Source organism: Coregonus lavaretus, assembly GCF_964263955.1.
Source record: "Coregonus lavaretus genome assembly, contig: HAP1_SCAFFOLD_354, whole genome shotgun sequence".
NCBI lineage: Eukaryota > Metazoa > Chordata > Actinopteri > Salmoniformes > Salmonidae > Coregonus > Coregonus lavaretus.
Window position 1 is genome coordinate 23641 of NW_028156655.1, and position 23860 is coordinate 47500.

The following is a 23860-nucleotide window of genomic DNA, read 5'->3' on the forward strand; positions in this document are numbered from 1 at the left end:
ATTTATGATCTCATAACAGATGCGCTCTCTTTTTCTTCCAAATGACCATTTAAATGGTGAACTTGATTCAAAAAGCTGTGTCTTGGTTTCCATCTGCTCATCTAGAATTACAAACATTAAAGCTCCAATATGTCCCTTTCTGGGTGAACCCAACTACATCCCTTTCTGGGTGAACCCAACTACATTCCCTTCCAAAACAAAGTGGTAGATCTGTTCTACGTGCGTTCGTTTTCTGATTCCGGTAATTTAAGTTTAGTTTAAGCGTTTTTCTACATTCACTTTTGTACACCAGCTTCAAAACCGCTGAAAATACAATATTTTTGGTGATGGAAAATATATTTCACAGCAGTTTAGATGGTAAAATGATTATCTACGCTATACTTGCTTGTTTTGTCACATAAACTGAAATGAGGCGAACTATTAGAATTTTTGCAACCAGGAAATGGCGGAGTGATTTCTGCACAGTGCATCTTTAACGGACCGTTTTATTCAGATGAACGGTTTAATCTTCACACAACATCAACTATAAGCCAACACTGCCCAGAGAGGACCAAGGTTACTAGATAATGATCATTGTGAAGATGTTATGCTACGTGAGACGTCTATATAGGTCAAAGGGCAGGACATTAAAGGGAAGAACAGAAGCAGGGCGTTATAAAGACGAGACATCCTCCACACCGCTGGCCTTCACACCGCTGGCCTTCACACCGCTGGCCTTCACACCGCTGGCCTTCACACTGCTGGCCTCCACCCCGCTGGCCTTCACACCGCTGGCCTTCACACCGCTGGCCTTCACACCGCTGGCCTCCACCCCGCTGGCCTTCACACCGCTGGCCTTCACACCGCTGGCCTTCACACCGCTGGCCTTCACACTGCTGGCCTCCACCCCGCTGGCCTTCACACCGCTGCCCTTCACACCGCTGGCCTTCACACCGCTGGCCTCCACCCCGCTGGCCTTCACACCGCTGGCCTTCACACCGCTGGCCTTCACACCGCTGGCCTTCACACTGCTGGGATTCAAACCATAACACAACCCAGTCCCACTAAAACACAACCCAGCACCACTAGAACACAACCCAGCCCCACTAGAACACAACCCAGCACCACTAGAACACAACCCAGCACCACTAGAACACAACCCAGCCCCACTAGAACACAACCCAGCACCACTAGAACACAACCCAGCACCCCTAGAACACAACCCAGCACCACTATAACACAACCCAGTCCCACTAGAACACAACCCAGTCCCACTAGAACACAACCCAGCACCACTAGAACACAACCCAGCCCCACTAGAACACAACCCAGCACCACTGGAACACAACCCAGTCCCACTAGAACACAACCCAGCACCACTAGAACACAACCCAGCACCACTAGAACACAACCCAGTCCCACTAGAACACAACCCAGCACCACTAGAACACAACCCAGCCCCACTAGAACACAACCCAGCACCACTAGAACACAACCCAGCACCACTAGAACACAACCCAGCACCACTAGAACACAACCCAGCACCACTAGAACACAACCCAGCCCCACTAGAACACAACCCAGCACCACTAGAACACAACCCAGCCCCACTAGAACACAACCCAGCCCCACTAGAACACAACCCAGCACCACTAGAACACAACCCAGTCCCACTAGAACACAACCCAGTCCCACTAGAACACAACCCAGCACCACTAGAACACAACCCAGCCCCACTAGAACACAACCCAGCCCCACTAGAACACAACCCATCCCCACTAGAACACAACCCAGTCCCACTAGAACACAACCCAGCACCACTAGAAACACAACCCAGCACCACTAGAACACAACTCAGCACCACTAGAACACAACCCAGCACCACTAGAACACAACCCAGCACCACTAGAACATAACCCAGCACCACTAGAACACAACCCAGCCCCACTAGAACACAACCCAGCACAACTAGAATACAACCCAGCACCACTAGAACACAACCCAGCCCCACTAGAACACAACCCAGCACCACTAGAACACAACCCAGTCCCACTAGAACACAACCCAGCACCACCAGAACACAACCCAGCACCACTAGAACACAACCCAGCACCACTAGAACACAACCCAGTCCCACTAGAACACAACCCAGCCCCACTAGAACACAACCCAGCACCACTAGAACACAACCCAGCACCACTAGAACACAACCCAGCCCCACTAGAACACAACCCAGCACCACTAGAACACAACCCAGCACCACTAGAACACAACCCAGCACCACTAGAACACAACCCAGTCCCACTAGAACACAACCCAGTCCCACTAGAACACAACCCAGCACCACTAGAACACAACCCAGCCCCACTAGAACACAACCCAGCCCCACTAGAACACAACCCAGCCCCACTAGAACACAACCCAGCACCACTAGAAACACAACCCAGCACCACTAGAACACAACTCAGCACCACTAGAACACAACCCAGCACCACTAGAACACAACCCAGCACCACTAGAACACAACCCAGCACCACTAGAACACAACCCAGTCCCACTAGAACACAACCCAGCACCACTAGAACACAACCCAGCACCCCTAGAACACAACCCAGCACCACTAGAACATAACCCAGCACCACTAGAACACAACCCAGCCCCACTAGAACACAACCCACCACCACTAGAACACAACCCAGCACCACTAGAACACAACCCAGCCCCACTAGAACACAACCCAGCACCACTAGAACACAACCCAGTCCCACTAGAACACAACCCAGCACCACTAGAACACAACCCAGCACCACTAGAACACAACCCAGCACCACTAAAACACAACCCAGTCCCACTAGAACACAACCCAGCCCCACTAGAACACAACCCAACACCACTAGAACACAACCCAGCCCCACTAGAACACAACCCAGCACCACTAGAACACAACCCAGCACCCCTAGAACACAACCCAGCACCACTATAACACAACCCAGTCCCACTAGAACACAACCCAGTCCCACTAGAACACAACCCAGCACCACTGGAACACAACCCAGTCCCACTAGAACACAACCCAGCACCACTAGAACACAACCCAGCACCACTAGAACACAACCCAGCACCACTAGAACACAACCCAGCCCCACTAGAACACAACCCAGCACCACTAGAACACAACCCAGCACCCCTAGAACACAACCCAGCACCACTAGAACACAACCCAGCCCCACTAGAACACAACCCAGTCCCACTAGAACACAACCCAGTCCCACTAGAACACAACCCAGCACCACTAGAACACAACCCAGCACCACTGGAACACAACCCAGCCCCACTAGAACACAACCCAGCACCACTAGAACACAACCCAGCACCACTAGAACACAACCCAGCACCACTAGAACACAACCCAGCACCACTAGAACACAACCCAGCACCACTAGAACACAACCCAGCACCACTAGAACACAACCCAGCACCACTAGAACACAACCCAGCACCACTAGAACACAACCCAGCACCACTAGAACACCACCCAGCACCACCAGAACACCACCCAGCACCACCAGAACACAACCCAGCACCACTAGAACACAACCCAGCACCACTAGAACACAACCCAGTCCCACTAGAACACAACCCAGCACCACTAGAACACAACCCAGCACCACTAGAACACCACCCAGCACCACTAGAACACAACCCAGCCCCACTAGAACACAACCCAGCACCACTAGAACACAACCCAGCACCACTAGAACACCACCCAGCACCACTAGAACACAACCCAGCCCCACTAGAACACAACCCAGCACCACTAGAACACAACCCAGCACCACTAGAACACAACCCAGCCCCACTAGAACACAACCCAGCCCCACTAGAACACAACCCAGTCCCACTAGAACACAACCCAGCACCACTAGAACACAACCCAGTCCCACTAGAACACAACCCAGCACCACTAGAACACAACCCAGCACCACTAGAACACAACCCAGCACCACTAGAACACAACCCAGCACCACTAGAACATAACCCAGCACCACTAGAACACAACCCAGCACCACTAGAACACAACCCAGCACCACTAGAACACAACCCAGCACCACTAGAACACAACCCAGCACCACTAGAACATAACCCAGCCCCACTAGAACACAACCCAGCACCACTAGAACATAACCCAGCACCCCTAGAACACAACCCAGCACCACTAGAACACAACCCAGCAGCCTGCACCACCCAGTACCACTAGAACACAACCCAGCACCACTAGAACACAACCCAGCACCCCTAGAACACAACCCAGCACCACTATAACACAACCCAGTCCCACTAGAACACAACCCAGTCCCACTAGAACACAACCCAGCACCACTAGAACACAACCCAGCACCACTGGAACACAACCCAGCACCACTATAACACAACCCAGCACCACTAGAACACAACCCAGTCCCACTAGAACACAACCCAGTCCCACTAGAACACAACCCAGCACCACTAGAACACAACCCAGCCCCACTAGAACACAACCCAGCCCCACTAGAACACAACCCAGCACCCCTAGAACACAACCCAGCACCACTATAACACAACCCAGTCCCACTAGAACACAACCCAGTCCCACTAGAACACAACCCAGCACCACTAGAACACAACCCAGTCCCACTAGAACACAACCCAGCACCACTAGAACATAACCCAGCACCACTAGAACACAACCCAGCACCACTAGAACACAACCCAGCACCACTAGAACACAACCCAGCACCACTAGAACACAACCCAGTCCCACTAGAACACAACCCAGCACCACTAGAACACAACCCAGCACCACTAGAACACAACCCAGCACCACTAGAACACAACCCAGCACCACTAGAACACAACCCAGCACCACTAGAACACAACCCAGCACCACTAGAACACAACCCAGCACCACTAGAACACAACCCAGCACCACTAGAACACCACCCAGCACCACCAGAACACCACCCAGCACCACCAGAACACAACCCAGCACCACTAGAACACAACCCAGCACCACTAGAACACAACCCAGCACCACTAGAACACAACCCAGCACCACTAGAACACAACCCAGCCCCACTAGAACACAACCCAGCACCACTAGAACACCACCCAGCACCACTAGAACACAACCCAGCACCACTAGAACACAACCCAGCACCACTAGAACACCACCCAGCCCCACTAGAACATAACCCAGCCCCACTAGAACACAACCCAGCCCCACTAGAACATAACCCAGCACCACTAGAACACAACCCAGCCCCACTAGAACACAACCCAGCCCCACTAGAACATAACCCAGCACCACTAGAACACAACCCAGCCCCACTAGAACACAACCCAGCCCCACTAGAACATAACCCAGCACCACTAGAACACAACCCAGCCCCACTAGAACACAACCCAGCACCACTAGAACACAACCCAGCCCCACTAGAACATAACCCAGCACCACTAGAACACAACCCAGCAGCCTGCACCACCCAGCACCACTAGAACACAACCCAGCACCACTAGAACACAACCCAGCCCCACTAGAACACAACCCAGCACCACTAGAACACAACCCAGCACCACTAGAACATAACCCAGCACCACTAGAACATAACCCAGCACCACTAGAACACAACCCAGCCCCACTAGAACACAACCCAGCACCACTAGAACATAACCTAGCACCACTAGAACCCAACCCAGCAGCCTGCACCACCCAGCATGGCAGCCAGCATCAAACAGACTATATATGTGTGTTGGTCTCAGAATATATCTACCTCTCTACAGATCAACAGAATATACAGTACCAGTCAAAGGTTTGGACACACCTACTCATTCCAGGGTTTTTCTTTATTTTTACTATTTTCTACATTGCAGAATAATAGTGAAGACATCACAACTATGAAATAACACATATGGAATCATGTTGTAACCAAAAAAGTGTTAAACAAATCAAAATATATGTTATATTTGAGATTCTTCAAATAGCCACCCTTTGCCTTGATGACAGCTTTGCACAATCTTGGCATTCTCTCAACCAGCTTCATGAGGTAGTCACCTGGAATGCATTTCAATTAACAGGTGTGCCTTCTTAAAAGTCAATTTGTGGAATTTCTTGCCTTCTTAATGCGTTTGAGCCAATCAGTTGTGTTGTGACAAGGTAGGGGGGGTATACAGAAGATAGCCCTATTTGGTAAAAGACCAAGTCCATATTATGGCAAGAACAGCTCAAATAAGTCCATCATTACTTTAAGACATGAAGGTGAGTCAAACCGGAAAATGTCAAGAACTTTGAACGTTTCCTCATGTGCAGTCGCAAAAACCATCAAGTGCTATGATGAAACTGGCTCTCATGAGGACCACCACAGGAATGGAAGACCCAGAGTTACCTCTGCTGCAGAGGATAAGTTCATTAGAGTTACCAGCCTCAGAAATTGCAGCCCAAATAAATGCTTCACAGAGTTCAAGTAACAGACACATCTCAACATCAACTGTTCAGAGGAGACTGTGTGAATCAGGCCTTCATGGCCGAATTGCTGCAAAGAAACCACTACTAAAGGACACCAATAAGAAGAAGAGACATGCTTGGGCCAAGAAACACGAGCAATGGACATTAGACCAGTGGAAATTTGTCCTTTGGTCTGGAGTCCAAATTGGAGATTTTTGGTTCCAACCGCTGTGGCTTTGTGAGATGTGGTGTGGGTGAACGGATGATCTCTGCATGTGTATTTCCCACCGTAAAGCATGGAGGAGGTGGTGTTATGGTGTGGGGGTGCTTTGCTGGTGGCACTGTCTGTGATTTATCTAGAATTCAACACACTTAACCAGCATGGCTACCACAGCATTCTGCAGCAACACGCCATCCCATCTGGTTTGCGCTTAGTGGGATCATAATTTGTCTTTCAACAGGACAATGACCAAACACACCTCCAGGCTGTGTAAGGGCTATTTTACCAAGAAGGAGAGTGATGGAGTGCTGCATCAGATGACCTGGCCTCCACAATCCCCCGACCTCAACACAGTTGAGATGGTTTGGGATGAGTCGGACCACAGATGTGGGAACCCCTTCAAGACTGTTGGAAAAGCATTGCAGGTAAAGCTGGTTGAGAGAATGCCAAGAGTGTGCAAAGCTATCATCAAGGCAAAGGGTGGCTATTTGAAGAATCTCAAATCTCAAATATATTTTTATTTGTTTAACACTTTTTGGGTTACTACATGATTCCATATGTGTTATTTCATAGTTTTGATGTCTTCACTATTATTCTACAATGTAGAAAATAGTAAAAAATAAAGAAAAACCCTTGAATGAGTAGGTGTGTCCAAACTTTTGACTGGTCCTGTACCTCAGAATACATCTATCTCTCCAGATCAACAGAATATACCTCAGGCCTCCTGTAGCTCAGTTGGTAGAGCATGGTGTTTGCAACGCCAGGGTTGTGGGTTCGATTCCCACGGGGGGCCAGTATGAAAAATTTATGCACTCACTAACTGTAAGTCGTTCTGGATAAGAGCGTCTGCTAAATGACTAAAATGTAAAATATCTCTCTACAGAATATATCTATCTATACAGATCAACAGAATATACCACAGTTTACATTTTAGTCATTTAGCAGACGCTCTTATCCAGAGCGACTTACAGTTAGTGCATACATTTTCATACTGGCCCCCACGTGGGAATCGAACCCACAACCCTGGCGTTGCAAGCGCCACGCTCTACCAACTGAGCTACAGGGGAATATCTTTACAGATCAACAGAATATACCTCAGAATATATCCATCTCTACAGATCAAGTGCATCCAGACAGAGATGTCAAGGACTTTCAGGGACTTTTTCAAGCACTTCATTGTAATTTTCAAGGACCCCAATGTTATCCAATTGTGTGATGTATCTACTGTACATATGGGGCCGAGCATAGAACATGCACAGTTCTATATTTCTGAGCTCCAAATTCAAGAAGGCCGCTTCAAGCCCCTTGTATTGTTTAACACTGCAGGTGTAACATGGAAACCAACGTGTATTTGTCCTGTTATTTCATTACCAGGTCATACTGTGAAGAAGCTCACTAGGCTATGTAATGCGTTGTCATTATATCCAGAATAATTCATAGGAAGAGCGTCGGGTGTTGCACAACAGTCTATCCTACACAATTGCGTACAGTAGACTCTGTGGCCAATCCCAGGCACCAAAAAAACATATAAATACATGAACTCATTACCTGGATGCTTTCTCTGATACATCTAAATGAGACTCTGCTGGAAATCAAGCAGACAACTACAGATGATCAACATCAATCGCTAGGGATATTAGATCCAATCGCTCAGGATATTAGATCCAATCGCTAGGGATATTAGATCCAATCGCTAGGGATATTAGATCCAATCGCTAGGGATATTAGATGCAATCGCTAGGGATATTAGATCCAATCGCTGGGGATATTAGATTCAATCGCTAGGGATATTAGATCCAATCGCTAGGGATATTAGATCCAATCGCTAGGGATATTAGATCCAATCGCTGGGGATATTAGATCCAATCGCTAGGGATATTAGATCCAATCGCTAGGGATATTAGATCCAATCGCTAGGGATATTAGATCCAATCGCTAGGGATATTAGATCCAATAGCTAGGGATATTAGATCCAATCGCTAGGGATATTAGATCCAATCGCTGGGGATATTAGATCCAATCGCTGGGGATATTAGATCCAATCGCTAGGGATATTAGATCCAATCGCTAGGGATATTAGATCCAATCGCTAGGGATATTAGATCCAATCGCTAGGGATATTAGATCCAATCGCTAGGGATATTAGATCCAATCGCTAGGGATATTAGATCCAATCGCTAGGGATATTAGATCCAATCGCTAGGGATATTAGATCCAATCGCTAGGGATATTAGATCCAATCGCTAGGGATATTAGATCCAATCGCTAGGGATATTAGCTCCAATCGCTAGGGATATTAGATCCAATCGCTAGGGATATTAGATCCAATCGCTAGGGATATTAGATCCAATCGCTAGGGATATTAGATCCAATCGCTAGGGATATTAGATCCAATCGCTAGGGATATTAGATCCAATCGCTAGGGATATTAGATCCAATCGCTAGGGATATTAGATCCAATCGCTGGGGATATTAGATCCAATCGCTGGGGATATTAGATCCAATCGCTAGGGATATTAGATCCAATCGCTAGGGATATTAGATCCAATCGCTAGGGATATTAGATCCAATCGCTAGGGATATTAGATCCAATCGCTAGGGATATTAGATCCAATCGCTAGGGATATTAGATCCAATCGCTAGGGATATTAGATCCAATCGCTAGGGATATTAGATCCAATCGCTAGGGATATTAGATCCAATCGCTAGGGATATTAGATCCAATCGCTAGGGATATTAGATCCAATCGCTAGGGATATTAGATCCAATCGCTGGGGATATTAGATCCAATCGCTAGGGATATTAGATCCAATCGCTAGGGATATTAGATCCAATCGCTAGGGATATTAGCTCCAATCGCTAGGGATATTAGATCCAATCGCTAGGGATATTAGATCCAATCGCTAGGGATATTAGATCCAATCGCTAGGGATATTAGATCCAATCGCTAGGGATATTAGATCCAATCGCTAGGGATATTAGATCCAATCGCTCGGGATATTAGATCCAATCGCTAGGGATATTAGATCCAATCGCTAGGGATATTAGATCCAATGCGGATCCAGGCACAACTGTCTTCACCGGCGTAACGAATGATACAACAAAATGTTCTGGACATTCCTCACAAACACCTTTCTCCAGCACTTGGGCTGTTGTTGCATTCCATCCACTATCACAACAGCTGTTGTTGCATTCCATCCACTATCCCAACAGCTGTTGTTGCATTCCATCCACTATCCCAACAGCTGCTGTTGCATTCCATCCACTATCCCAACAGCTGTTGTTGCATTCCATCCACTATCCCAACAGCTGTTGTTGCATTCCATCCACTATCCCAACAGCTGTTGTTGCATTCCATCCACTATCCCAACAGCTGTTGTTGCATTCCATCCACTATCCCAACAGCTGTTGTTGCATTCCATCCACTATCCCAACAGCTGTTGTTGCATTCCATCCACTATCCCAACAGCTGTTGTTGCATTCCATCCACTATCCCAACAGCTGTTGGTCACTTGACTGTCATCCAGAAAATTCCTTCCTAGATCAGAGGATGATGTGTGAAAATATCCCTGCGTAATTAAACAGCTCGTCACCAAATGCACATCCAAGTATTATGCATAATAACTGAAGAACCATGTCGAGACACCAACCATGAGAAAGGGTTAAACATAGGTTTTAAATCAACTCATGAATGTTATGCAATATAGCTATGTTCCCCTTATATCTAATGTAATAAAATGAAACAGATTATTATCAATGACTTCTCAACAGCTGTAACAAGTTGTCCAGCGTAATTTGTAGAAAGACCTGATACAGTATAAATATCCTCCTTACTAGCCAGTCTGCCCCATGTCTTCCACTGAGAGATCAGCTGCTGAGCCCCAGGTATTGGGGAGTACATCCCCAGAGCCAGATAGGACAGGGGAGAGGTTACCAGACTGGTTCCCAGACAGGACAGGGGAGAGGTTACCAGACTGGTTCCCAGACAGGACAGGGGAGAGGTTACCGGACTGGTTCCCAGACAGGACAGGGGAGAGGTTACCAGACTGGTTCCCAGACAGGACAGGGGAGAGGTTACCAGACTGGTTCCCAGACAGGACAGGGGAGAGGTTACCAGACTGGTTCCCAGACAGGACAGGGGAGAGGTTACCAGACTGGTTCCCAGACAGGACAGGGGAGAGGTTACCAGACTGTCCTCTGGGGCACTGGTTCCCAAACTGGGGGCTTTCAACTTACTGGAAATTGGGTCAGGGTCAGGGTCAGGGTCAGGGTCAGGGTCAGGGTCAGGGTCAGGGTTAGGGTCAGGGTCAGGGTGAGAAGACCATAAACTGGGTAACGTACCTTAGCCACCCTGTTAGCCACCTCCCGTCCCACCATGAGGCCCTGGACGAAGGTCCTTGCAGCGATGAAGGCCCTCGTGACCTGGGCCTTTAGTTTCCTGGGTCCGTCACCGAAAGGCTTCAGCTGGTCAATGTATTTACTGATGCACTCCAGGTAGTCGTCAGTGAAGTGGTACTGAGAGTTGATCAGCTGGAACATCCTCTCCAGCAGACGGGACCAGAAGTCGTCCAGCGTCTCCTCCAGGTTGACGTTCCCACCGGTGTAGTAACGCTTCAGCTCCGTGAACAGGTCCTGGAACAGTTCCCTGTTCTGCATGTACAGCTTCCCGTAGGTCCGCGTGAACATGCCATTCAGGGATTTCTCACTGTTGTCTAGGAGCTCCAGGAAGAACTCTGGAAGGAGGAGAAGAGAGAGATTTATAGAGCGAGATAGAAGGGTCAGAACTCTGGAGGGAGGAGAGAGAGATTTATAGAGCGAGATGGAAGGGTCAGAACTCTGGAAGGAGGAGAGAGGAGGAGAGAGAGATTTATAGAAAGAGATAGAAGGGTCAGAACACTGGATGGAGGAGAGAGGAGGAGAGAGAGATTTATAGAGCGAGATGGAAGGGTCAGAACTCTGGATGGAGGAGAGAGGAGGAGAGAGAGATTTATAGAGAGAGATGGAAGGGTCAGAACTCTGGAAGGAGGAGAGAGGAGGAGAGAGAGATTTATAGAGCGAGATAGAAGGGTCAGAACACTGGATGGAGGAGAGAGAGATTTATAGAGTGAGATGGAAGGGTCAGAACTCTGGAAGGAGGAGAGAGGAGGAGAGAGAGATTTATAGAGCGAGATGGAAGGGTCAGAACTCTGGAGGGAGGAGAGAGGAGGAGAGAGAGATTTATAGAGAGAGATGGAAGGGTCAGAACTCTGGAAGGAGGAAAGAGGAGGAGAGAGAGATTTATAGAGAGAGATGGAAGGGTCAGAACTCTGGAGGGAGGAGAGAGAGATTTATAGAAAGAGATGGAAGGGTGAGAACTCTGGATGGAGGAGAGAGAGATTTATAGAGCGAGATGGAAGGGTGAGAACTCTGGAGGGAGGAGAGAGAGATTTATAGAGAGATGGAAGGGTCAGAACTCTGGAGGGAGGAGAGAGAGATTTATAGAGCGAGATGGAAGGGTCAGAACTCTGGAGGGAAGAGAGAGAGATTTATAGAGCGAGATGGAAGGGTCAGAACTCTGGAAGGAGGAGAGAGGAGGAGAGAGAGATTTATGGAGCGAGATGGAAGGGTGAGAACTCTGGAGGGAGGAGAGAGAGATTTATAGAGCGAGATGGAAGGGTCAGACCTCTGGAAGGAGGAGAGAGGAGGAGAGAGAGATTTATAGAGAGAGATGGAAGGGTCAGAACTCTGGAGGGAGGAGAGGAGGAGAGAGAGATTTATAGAGCGAGATGGAAGGGTGAGAACTCTGGAGGGAGGAGAGAGGAGGAGAGAGAGATTTATAGAGAGAGATGGAAGGGTCAGAACTCTGGAGGGAGGAGAGAGAGATGTATAGAGAGAGATAGAAGGGTCAGAACTCTGGAGGGAGGAGAGAGAGATTTATAGAGAGAGATGGAAGGGTCAGAACTCTGGAGGGAGGAGAGAGGAGGAGAGAGAGATTTATAGAGCGAGATGGAAGGGTCAGAACTCTGGAGGGAGGAGAGAGAGATTTATAGAGCGAGATGGAAGGGTCAGAACTCTGGAAGGAGGAGAGAGGAGGAGAGAGAGATTTATAGAGCGAGATGGAAGGGTCAGAACTCTGGAGGGAGGAGAGAGAGATTTATAGAAAGAGATAGAAGGGTCAGAACTCTGGAAGGAGGAGAGAGGAGGAGAGAGAGATTTATAGAGCGAGATGGAAGGGTCAGAACTCTGGAGGGAGGAGAGAGAGATTTATAGAGCGAGATGGAAGGGTCAGAACTCTGGAGGGAGGAGAGAGGAGGAGAGAGAGATTTATAGAGAGAGATGGAAGGGTCAGAACTCTGGAGGGAGGAGAGAGAGATTTATAGAGCGAGATGGAAGGGTGAGAACTCTGGAAGGAGGAGAGAGGAGGAGAGAGAGATTTATAGAGAGAGATAGAAGGGTCAGAACTCTGGATGGAGGAGAGAGAGATTTATAGAGCGAGATGGAAGGGTCAGAACTCTGGAGGGAGGAGAGAGGAGGAGAGAGAGATTTATAGAGCGAGATGGAAGGGTCAGAACTCTGGAGGGAGGAGAGAGGAGGAGAGAGAGATTTATAGAGAGAGATGGAAGGGTGAGAACTCTGGATGGAGGAGAGAGAGATTTATAGAGCGAGATGGAAGGGTGAGAACTCGAAGGAGGAGAGAGAGAAAGAGGAGGAAGGATTCAGAGGTGAAGAGATGGAACGTTCACTTTGCATACAGAAGCTCAGCATTGTGTCTATGGAATGGTTTGTATTGTATTGTATGAAATGCTAGGCCATGTCTAAGCACTTGTCATTTTGTTACAGTCATTCAACAGCTTCTGACAAAGAAACCAGATTTTCTACAGAGCTGCTCCAGCCTCAATGCAATCTCAAATCACCAGGCTGGGCTTTTCAAACACTGGCTTTCATTCACTAGTTTATTCAAATACTATTCTATAAATGTACTTCAGAGCACAACAGCAAAATCAAATACCATTCTATAAATGTACTTCAGAGCACAACAGCAAAATCAAATACCATTCTATAAATGTACTTCAGAGCACAACAGCTAAATCAAATACCATTCTATAAATGTACTTCAGAGCACAACAGCAAAATCAAATACCATTCTATAAATGTACTTCAGAGCACAACAGCAAAATCAAATACTATTCTATAAATGTACTTCAGAGTACAACAGCAAAATCAAATACCATTCTATAAATGTACTTCAGAGTACAACAGCAAAATCAAAAGCAAGAACAAACATAAAACTGGGGACTTGCTTTTATTCTTAGGATTTCTGGATAGACAATATTTATTTCTCCGAAGAGTATGATGATGTCTAATCCGCTAAGTAACAAGATACTATCCACTATCCACAGCCGGACTGGGGGTCACTGGATCCTTTAAGTAGTACTGTGCTTCTAAAACTGAGACCGTAGTTCAGGCTGGGATTGCATTTCAAATTGCACCCTATTCCCTATATAGTGCACTACTTTTGACCTGCACACAGATAAAGTATCCCTTTAACTTGAGGCTATTTACTGTATAACAAAAGTTACATTGAATTGTGTTTGGTTGACAAAAAAACTAAATATCAACATTTAAAGGAGATGTATCTACTACTTGGATAATTCCATCTGAGCCACTGGCTTAATCCCATTCTTTAACTTTTATTTTTGGTTGAGTTGGAGATGTGAATCCAAAATATAATTTGTTAAAGTTCTCGACAAGTTAATAGGCTATTTATTGTATTTCAAAAGTGATATAGAATTGTGTTTGGTTGACAACGCAAATAAACAAGATTTGAAGGAGATTTATCTTCTGCTTGGATAGTTCCATCTGTGCCAATGATTTTAATCCCAGTTTGTCTATAAATTCAGAATTGAATAATGTTGGATTCATGTCTCCATTTGAACCAAAAATCTAAAGAATAGGACTAAATCAAATCAAACTTTTAATGCACTTTAAATAAAGTTTGCTTTGATTTACTCCTATTCTTTAACTTAGATTTTTGGTTGAGATGGAGACGTGAATCCAACATATCAATTATTGATTTGTAGACAAACTGGAATTAAAGCCTATTTAATTTTTAAGTGGAGATCTTCTCAACAATCATTCTCCCGACAGCACATCGGTAATAGTCAGTGACAAATATCAAAGCTAAGCAGGGCTTGGTTAAAACCCTGGAGCAGAGACCAAAGGTTTGCTGTAGATAGATCAACTCTCCAGTAGGAGGTGCTGCCCAGCCTATTGTTTTGTTTTCTGATAGTGGATATAACGTTGAAGACCTGATGTTGTTTTAAAGGTACAAATTCAACATATTTTATACAAGGTTTGTCCATGTTGAAATTTGGTTACCATGATGACATAATCCTGTGGTTGAAATGTCACCCTCAAAACAACCGTGTGCGTCTCAGTCACCAGATCTCAACCCAGTTGAACACTTATGGGAAATTCTGGAGCGGCGCCTGAGACAGCGTTTTCCATCAACAAAACACCAAATTATGGAATTTCTTGTGGAAGAATGAGAGTTCCAGACACTTGTAGAATCTATGTCAAGGTTCTGGCGGTTTGTGGTGGCCCAACGTCCTATTAAAGGTTCTGGCGGTTTGTGGCCCAACGTCCTATTAAAGGTTCTGGCGGTTTGTGGTGGCCCAACGTCCTATTAAAGGTTCTGGCGGTTTGTGGCCCAACGTCCTATTAAAGGTTCTGGCGGTTTGTGGCCCAACGTCCTATTAAAGGTTCTGGCGGTTTGTGGTGGCCCAACGTCCTATTAAAGGTTCTGGCGGTTTGTGGCCCATGTCCTATTAAAGGTTCTGGCGGTTTGTGGTGGCCCAACGTCCTATTAAAGGTTCTGGCGGTTTGTGGCCCAACGTCCTATTAAAGGTTCTGGCGGTTTGTGGTGGCCCAACGTCCTATTAAAGGTTCTGGCGGTTTGTGGCCCAACGTCCTATTAAAGATTCTGGCGGTTTGTGGTGGCCCAACGTCCTATTAAAGGTTCTGGCGGTTTGTGGTGGCCCAACGTCCTATTAAAGGTTCTGGCGGTTTGTGGCCCAACGTCCTATTAAAGGTTCTGGCGGTTTGTGGAGGCCCAACGTCCTATTAAAGGTTCTGGCGGTTTGTGGTGGCCCAACGTCCTATTAAAGGTTCTGGCGGTTTGTGGCCCAACGTCCTATTAAAGGTTCTGGCGGTTTGTGGCCCAACGTCCTATTAAAGGTTCTGCCGGTTTGTGGTGGCCCAACGTCCTATTAAAGGTTCTGGCGGTTTGTGGCCCAACGTCCTACTAAGACACTTTACGTTGGCGTTTATTTAGGCAGTTACCTTTACATCAGCCAAGGATATGCAGCACTGGCTGGGGTTATGTATAGGGAGATATGTACCACTGACTGGGGTTATGTATAGGGAGATATGTACCACTGACTGGGGTTATGTATAGGGAGATATGTACCACTGACTGGGGTTATGTATAGGGAGATATGTACCACTGACTGGGGTTATGTATAGGGAGATATGTACCACTGGCTGGGGTTATGTATAGGGAGATATACAACACTGACTGGGGTTATGTATAGGGAGATATGTACCACTGACTGGGGTTATGTATAGGGAGATATGTACCACTGACTGGGGTTATGTATAGGGAGATATGCAGCACTGTCTGGGGTTATGTATAGGGAGATATGTACCACTGGCTGGGGTTATGTATAGGGAGATATACAACACTGGCTGGGGTTATGTATAGGGAGATATGTACCACTGACTGGGGTTATGTATAGGGAGATATACAGCACTGACTGGGGTTATGTATAGGGAGATATGTACCACTGGCTGGGGTTATGTATAGGGAGATATACAACACTGACTGGGGTTATGTATAGGGAGATATGTACCACTGACTGGGGTTATGTATAGGGAGATATGTACCACTGGCTGGGGTTATGTATAGGGAGATATACAGCACTGTCTGGGGTTATGTATAGGGAGATATGTACCACTGGCTGGGGTTATGTATAGGGAGATATACAACACTGACTGGGGTTATGTATAGGGAGATATGTACCACTGACTGGGGTTATGTATAGGGAGATATACAGCACTGACTGGGGTTATGTATAGGGAGATATGTACCACTGGCTGGGGTTATGTATAGGGAGATATACAGCACTGACTGGGGTTATGTATAGGGAGATATGTACCACTGGCTGGGGTTATGTATAGGGAGATATACAGCACTGACTGGGGTTATGTATAGGGAGATATGTACCACTGGCTGGGGTTATGTATAAGGAGATATACAGCACTGACTGGGGTTATGTATAGGGAGATATGTACCACTGGCTGGGGTTATGTATAGGGAGATATGTACCACTGACTGGGGTTATGTATAGGGAGATATGTACCACTGGCTGGGGTTATGTATAGGGAGATATGTACCACTGACTGTGGTTATGTATAGGGAGATATGTACCACTGACTGGGGTTATGTATAGGGAGATATACAGCACTGACTGGGGTTATGTATAGGGAGATATGTACCACTGGCTGGGGTTATGTATAAGGAGATATACAGCACTGACTGGGGTTATGTATAGGGAGATATGTACCACTGGCTGGGGTTATGTGTAGGGAGATATGTACCACTGACTGGGGTTATGTATAGGGAGATATGTACCACTGGCTGGGGTTATGTATAGGGAGATATGTACCACTGACTGGGGTTATGTATAGGGAGATATGTACCACTGACTGGGGTTATGTATAGGGAGATATGTACCACTGACTGGGGTTATGTATAGGGAGATATGTACCACTGGCTGGGGTTATGTATACGGAGATATGTACCACTGACTGGGGTTATGTATAGGGAGATATGTACCACTGACTGGGGTTATGTATAGGGAGATATGTACCACTGACTGGGGTTATGTATAGGGAGATATACAGCACTGGCTGGGTTTATATTTAGGGAGACAGAACATTAATATTTAAACAGCTTAAATAAACGCCCACAAGCAGCATTAATGATTCATATAAAGGTTCTGATTGCTTATAGTAACACAATATGTGATTTACACCCAGCTACCATGATATTAATAGATATGTTTAATACTATCCATATTACACACTGCTATTTTACATTAGACACAGCTACCATGATATTAATAGATATGTTTAATACTATCCATATTACACACTGCTATTTTACATCAACCATTTATCTGTCGCCAAAGCAATTTATTCCCCTGTTTGTGCAGATGGCCTATAATTAAATATTGTGTTACAGAGTATTGAAAGAGACTGGAATGACTTTTCTTTGTTTTGAAATCATCTAACATATTAACAGTAAGTATTGTTGCGAATAGTTCATGTAATCCTATGATGCAATTAAAGCAACCGTATCATTAAGGGGAACAGAAATATGTTTTCTAGTTTCTATGCTCAGATCATGTTTGTAATTTGAGAAATGTTAATTTGACCACGCACACGCACGCACACACACGCACGCACACGCACGCACGCACGCACGCACGCACGCACGCACGCACGCGCGCGCACGCACGCACGCACGCACACACACACACACACACACACACACACACACACACACACACACACACACACACACACACACACAGTGCCAGCTGCTGACCTTGTTTCTATGAGTTCTACGCTCTTCATCCTAATCCCATGTTCGTCTCAGTACTGAGCAGTCAGAACACACACACTATAACTTGAAGAACGCCAGTGAAGCCTTGCTAATAGAACTTCCCACCCCTCAGTGAACCAACAGACAGACACACAGAATCACAAACAATCCCTGATGTACAAGTGTCAAACACACATCAACCAGCCTGGAAACAAACAACAACAGATAGGTGACATGGGACACGACTGCTAATGAACCACACAGGATTCCTCCACACACACTAGTTGAACGGTTGGGTGCCATGTTGCTATGTTGTTGCTATGATAATACAAAACATGCCAACACTACGGGCTGGAGTGGTCTACTCCAGTGGTATGGCTGATCAATGTTACCACTCCTGTGGTGATGCAGTTCACCTTTAAGGCATGGCTGATCAATGTTACCACTCCTGTGGTGATGCAGTTAACCTTTAAGGCATGGCTGATCAATGTTACCACTCCTGTGGTGATGCAGTTAACCTTTAAGGCATGGCTGATCAATGTTACCACTCCTGTGGTGATGCAGTTAACCTTTAAGGCATGGCTGATCAATGTTACCACTCCTGTGGTGATGCAGTTAACCTTTAAGGCATGGCTGATCAATGTTACCACTCCTGTGGTGATGCAGTTAACCTTTAAGGCATGGCTGATCAATGTTACCACTCCTGTGGTGATGCAGTTCACCTTTAAGGCATGGCTGATCAATGTTACCACTCCTGTGGTGATGCAGTTAACCTTTAAGGCATGGCTGATCAATGTTACCACTCCTGTGGTGATGCAGTTAACCTTTAAGGCATGGCTGATCAATGTTACCACTCCTGTGGTGATGCAGTTAACCTTTAAGGCATGGCTGATCAATGTTACCACTCCTGTGGTGATGCAGTTAACCTTTAAGGCATGGCTGATCAATGTTACCACTCCTGTGGTGATGCAGTTAACCTTTAAGGCATGGCTGATCAATGTTACCACTCCTGTGGTGATGCAGTTAACCTTTAAGGCATGGCTGATCAATGTTACCACTCCTGTGGTGATGCAGTTCACCTTTAAGGCATGGCTGATCAATGTTACCACTCCTGTGGTGATGCAGTTAACCTTTAAGGCATGGCTGATCAATGTTACCACTCCTGTGGTGATGCAGTTAACCTTTAAGGCATGGCTGATCAATGTTACCACTCCTGTGGTGATGCAGTTAACCTTTAAGGCATGGCTGATCAATGTTACCACTCCTGTGGTGATGCAGTTAACCTTTAAGGCATGGCTGATCAATGTTACCACTCCTGTGGTGATGCAGTTCACCTTTAAGGCATGGCTGATCAATGTTACCACTCCTGTGGTGATGCAGTTAACCTTTAAGGCATGGCTGATCAATGTTACCACTGGTGCTATTTGTTTGAGTTCCTGCCATGTAGCATGACTCGGCTGGGTGGTAGGCTATTTCAGAGGGGGAAAGTCGATGTGGGGTTGTATAATTAACAATGTACACTACCGGTCAAAAGTTTGGACACACCTACTCATTCAAGGGTTTTTCTTTATTTTGACAATTTTCTACATTGTAGAATAATAGTGAAGACATCAAAACTATGAAATAACACATATGGAATCATGTAGTAACCAAAAAAGTGTTAAACAAATCAAAATATATTTTATATTTGAGATTATTTAAAACAGCCACCCTTTGCCTTGATGACAGCTTTGCACACTCTTGGCATTCTCTCAACCAGCTTCATGAGGAATTGCTTTTCCAACAGTCTTGAAGGAGTTCCCACATATGCTGAGCACTTGTTGGCTGCTTTTCCTTCACTCTGCCGTCCGACTCATCCCAAACCATCTCAATTGGGTTGAGGTCGGGTGATTGTGGAGGCCAGGTCATCTGATGCAGCACTCCATCACTCTCCTTCTTGGTAAAATAGCCCTTACACAGCCTGGAGGTGTGTTGGGTCATTGTCCTGTTGAAAAACAAATGATAGTCCCACTAAGCCCAAACCAGATGGGATGGCGTATTGCTGCAGAATGCTGTGGTAGCCATGCTGGTTAAGTGTGCCTTGAATTCTAAATAAATCACAGACAGTGTCACCAGCAAAGCACCCCCACACCATAACACCTCCTCCTCCATGCTTTACGGTGGGAAATACACATGCAGATATCATCCGTTCACCCACACCACATCTCACAAAGACACAGCAGTTGGAACCAAAAATCTCCAATTTGTACTCATCAGACCAAAGGACAGATTTCCACCGGTCTAATGTCCATTGCTCGTGTTTCTTGGCCCAAGCAAGTCTCTTCTTCTTATTGGTGTCCTTTAGTAGTGGTTTCTTTGCAGCAATTCGACCATGAAGGCCTGATTCACACAGTCTCCTCTGAACAGTTGATGTTGAGATGTGTCTGTTACTTGAACTCTGTGAAGCATTTATTTGGGCTGCAATTTCTGAGGCTGGTAACTCTAATGAACTTATCCTCTGCAGCAGAGGTAACTCTGGGTCTTCCATTCCTGTGGCGGTCCTCATGAGAGCCAGTTTCATCATAGCGCTTGATGGTTTTTGCGACTGCACAATGAGGAAACGTTCAAAGTTCTTGACATTTTCCGGGTTGACTCACCTTCATGTCTTAAAGTAATGATGGACTTATTTGAGCTGTTCTTGCCATAATATGGACTTGGTCTTTTACCAAATAGGGCTATCTTCTGTATACCAGTAATATAACATGTATTAGTTAGTTATAAATCAGACAGTAATATAACATGTATTAGTTAGTTATAAATCAGACAGCAATATAACATGTATTAGTTAGTTATAAATCAGACAGTAATATAACATGTATTAGTTAGTTATAAATCAGACAGTAATATACATAATAACATGTATTAGATAGTTTATAAATCAGACAGTAATATAACATGGTTTAGTTAGTTATAAATCAGACAGTAATATAACGTGTATTAGTTAGTTATAGATCAGACAGTAATAATAACATGTATTAGTTAGTTATAAATCAGACAGTCATATAACATGTATTAGTTAGTTATAAATCAGACAGTAATATAACATGTATTAGTTAGTTATAAATCAGACAGTATAATATAACATGTATTAGTAGTTATAAATCAGACAGTAATATAACATGTATTAGTTAGTTATAAATCAGACAGTAATATAACATGTATTAGTTAGTTATAAATCAGACAGTAATATAACATGAATTAGTTAGTTATAAATCAGACAGTCATATAACATGTATTTGTTAGTTATAAATCAGACAGTCATATAACATGTATTAGTTAGTTATAAATCAGACAGTAATATAACATGTATTAGTTAGTTATAAATCAGACAGTAATATAACATGTATTAGTTAGTTATAAATCAGACAGTCATATAACATGTATTTGTTAGTTATAAATCAGACAGTCATATAACATGTATTAGTTAGTTATAAATCATGGCTCCTCTGCACATGAGAAACAGTAGAAGGAATTCCCTGGCCGAATACCAAACTGTTTTTGTTAGACTTTTAACTCAGTAATCCCCACGACCAGGCAATAACTGATGCAACATCTAAAGAGGAAAACGGTTCCATTTCCTGTAATGGTTTTAGTCTGTTTCTTTTGACTGTCTGGCCTGCAACTACTTCAAGTATTCCCTTCTGGCAGACCGTACAGTCTGGGTTAGAAAGCTAACTGAACAAAGTCAGAGGTCCTCCTGTGTTCATCTCAGAACAAACAGAGAATGTTGCTGCTATTCTCCTTCAAGGTAAAGACAGAGAGAGAGAGAGAGAGAGAGGGAGAGAGAGAGAGAGAGAGAGAGACAGAGAGAGAGAGAGAGAGAGAGACAGAGAGAGAGAGAGAGAGAGAGAGAGAGACGGGAAGAGCGAGAAAGAGAGAGACGGAAGAGTGAGAGAGAGAGAGACGGGGAGACCGAGAGAGAGAGAGAGAGAGAGAGAGAGAGAGAGACGGGGAGACAGAGAGAGAGAGAGAGAGAGAGACAGAGAGAGAGGGAGAGAGAGAGAGAGAGAGAGAGACAGGAGAGAGAGACAGAGAGGAGAGAAGAGAGAGACGAGACAGAGAGAGAGAGAGAGAGAGAGAGAGAGAGAGAGAGAAGAGAGAGAGAGAGAGAGAGAGAGAGAGAGAGAGAGACGGGGAGACAGACAGAGAGAGAGAGAGATAGAGAGAGAGAGAGAGAGAGAGAGAGACGGGGAGACAGACAGAGAGAGACAGAGATACAGTCATTTGCACTAATTAGTGTGCCTGGATCTCTGCTGTCTCTCTTCCTCAGAGCTGCTTATCACAGTCAAATCAGACAGGCCTTATTCCACCTCCAACCCTTTCTAAGGGCTCATTAGCCTGCTGGTGCAAGGCCACAGCCATGACACGTGGAGCAGAGAGGTTAGACAGATCCTGGAGGACTCAGCAACCTGCTCTCCCTCTCAACACACACGTTTCTCCACCACAGAGCAGGTAGATCAGATGTTAAAGACTCATTAAAGAAACTCAGTCCTCCGTAGCTCAGAGCTTGGCTGCATCCTTGGTGTCCACATCACCAACGAACTATCATGGTCCAAACACACCAAGACAGTCGTGAAGAGGGCACGACAAAACCTATTCCCCCTCAGGAGACTAAAAAGATTGGCATGGGTCCTCAGATCCTCAAAAAATTCTACAGCTGCACCATCGAGAGCATCCTGACTGGTTGCATCACCGCCTGGTATGGCAACTGCTTGGCCTCCGACCGCAAGGCACTACAGAGGGTAGTGCGTACGGCCCAGTACATCACTGGGGCAAGCTTCCTGCCATCCAGGACCTCTATACCAGGCGGTGTCAGAGGAAGGCCCTCAAAATTGTCAAAGACTCCAGCCACCCTAGTCATAGACTGTTCTCTCTGCTACCGACGGCAAGCGGTACCGGAGTGCCAAGTCTAGGTCCAAAAGACTTCTCAACAGCTTCTACCCCCAAGCCATAAGACTCCTGAACAGCTAATCATGGCTACCCGGACTATTTGCACTGCCCCCCACCCCATCCTTTTTACGCTGCTGCTACTCTGTTAAGTATTTATGCATAGTCACTTTAACTCTACCCACATGTACATATTACCTCAACTACCTCAACTAGCCGGTGCCCCCGCACATTGACTCTGCCCCCTGATGAAGGCCTGATTCACACAGTCACCTCTGAGCAGTTGATGTTCAGATGTGTCTGTTACTTGAACTCTGTGAAGCATTATTTGGGTTGCAATTTCTGAGGCTGGTAACTCTAATGAACTTATCCTCTGCAGCAGAGGTAACTCTGGGTCTTCCATTCCTGTGGCGGTCCTCAAAGTTCTTGAAATGTTCCGTATTGACTGACCTTCATGTCTTAAAGTAATGATGGACTGTCGTTTCTCTTTGCTTATTGAGATGTTCTTGCCATGATATGGACTTGGTCTTTTACCAAATAGGGCTATCTTCTGTATACCCTCCCTACCTTGTCACAACAGAACTGATTGGCTCAAACACATTAAGAA

General features: G+C 45.7%; 1 protein-coding gene across 1 annotated transcript in view; it reads right to left on the bottom strand.

Moving 5' to 3' along the window:
- Positions 1-652: 652 nt before the first annotated feature.
- The window catches only part of LOC311126116 (glypican-6-like), a gene marked incomplete at both ends in the record, with an annotated part of 383740 nt that continues 360532 nt past the window's right edge, over positions 653-23860 (bottom strand). The window contains 3 exons of the mRNA XM_084200137.1: positions 653-1010; positions 10515-10834; positions 11022-11413. Coding sequence (XP_084056263.1) covers positions 653-1010; positions 10515-10834; positions 11022-11413 — 1070 coding nt within the window. The remainder of the gene's footprint in view (positions 1011-10514; positions 10835-11021; positions 11414-23860) is intronic.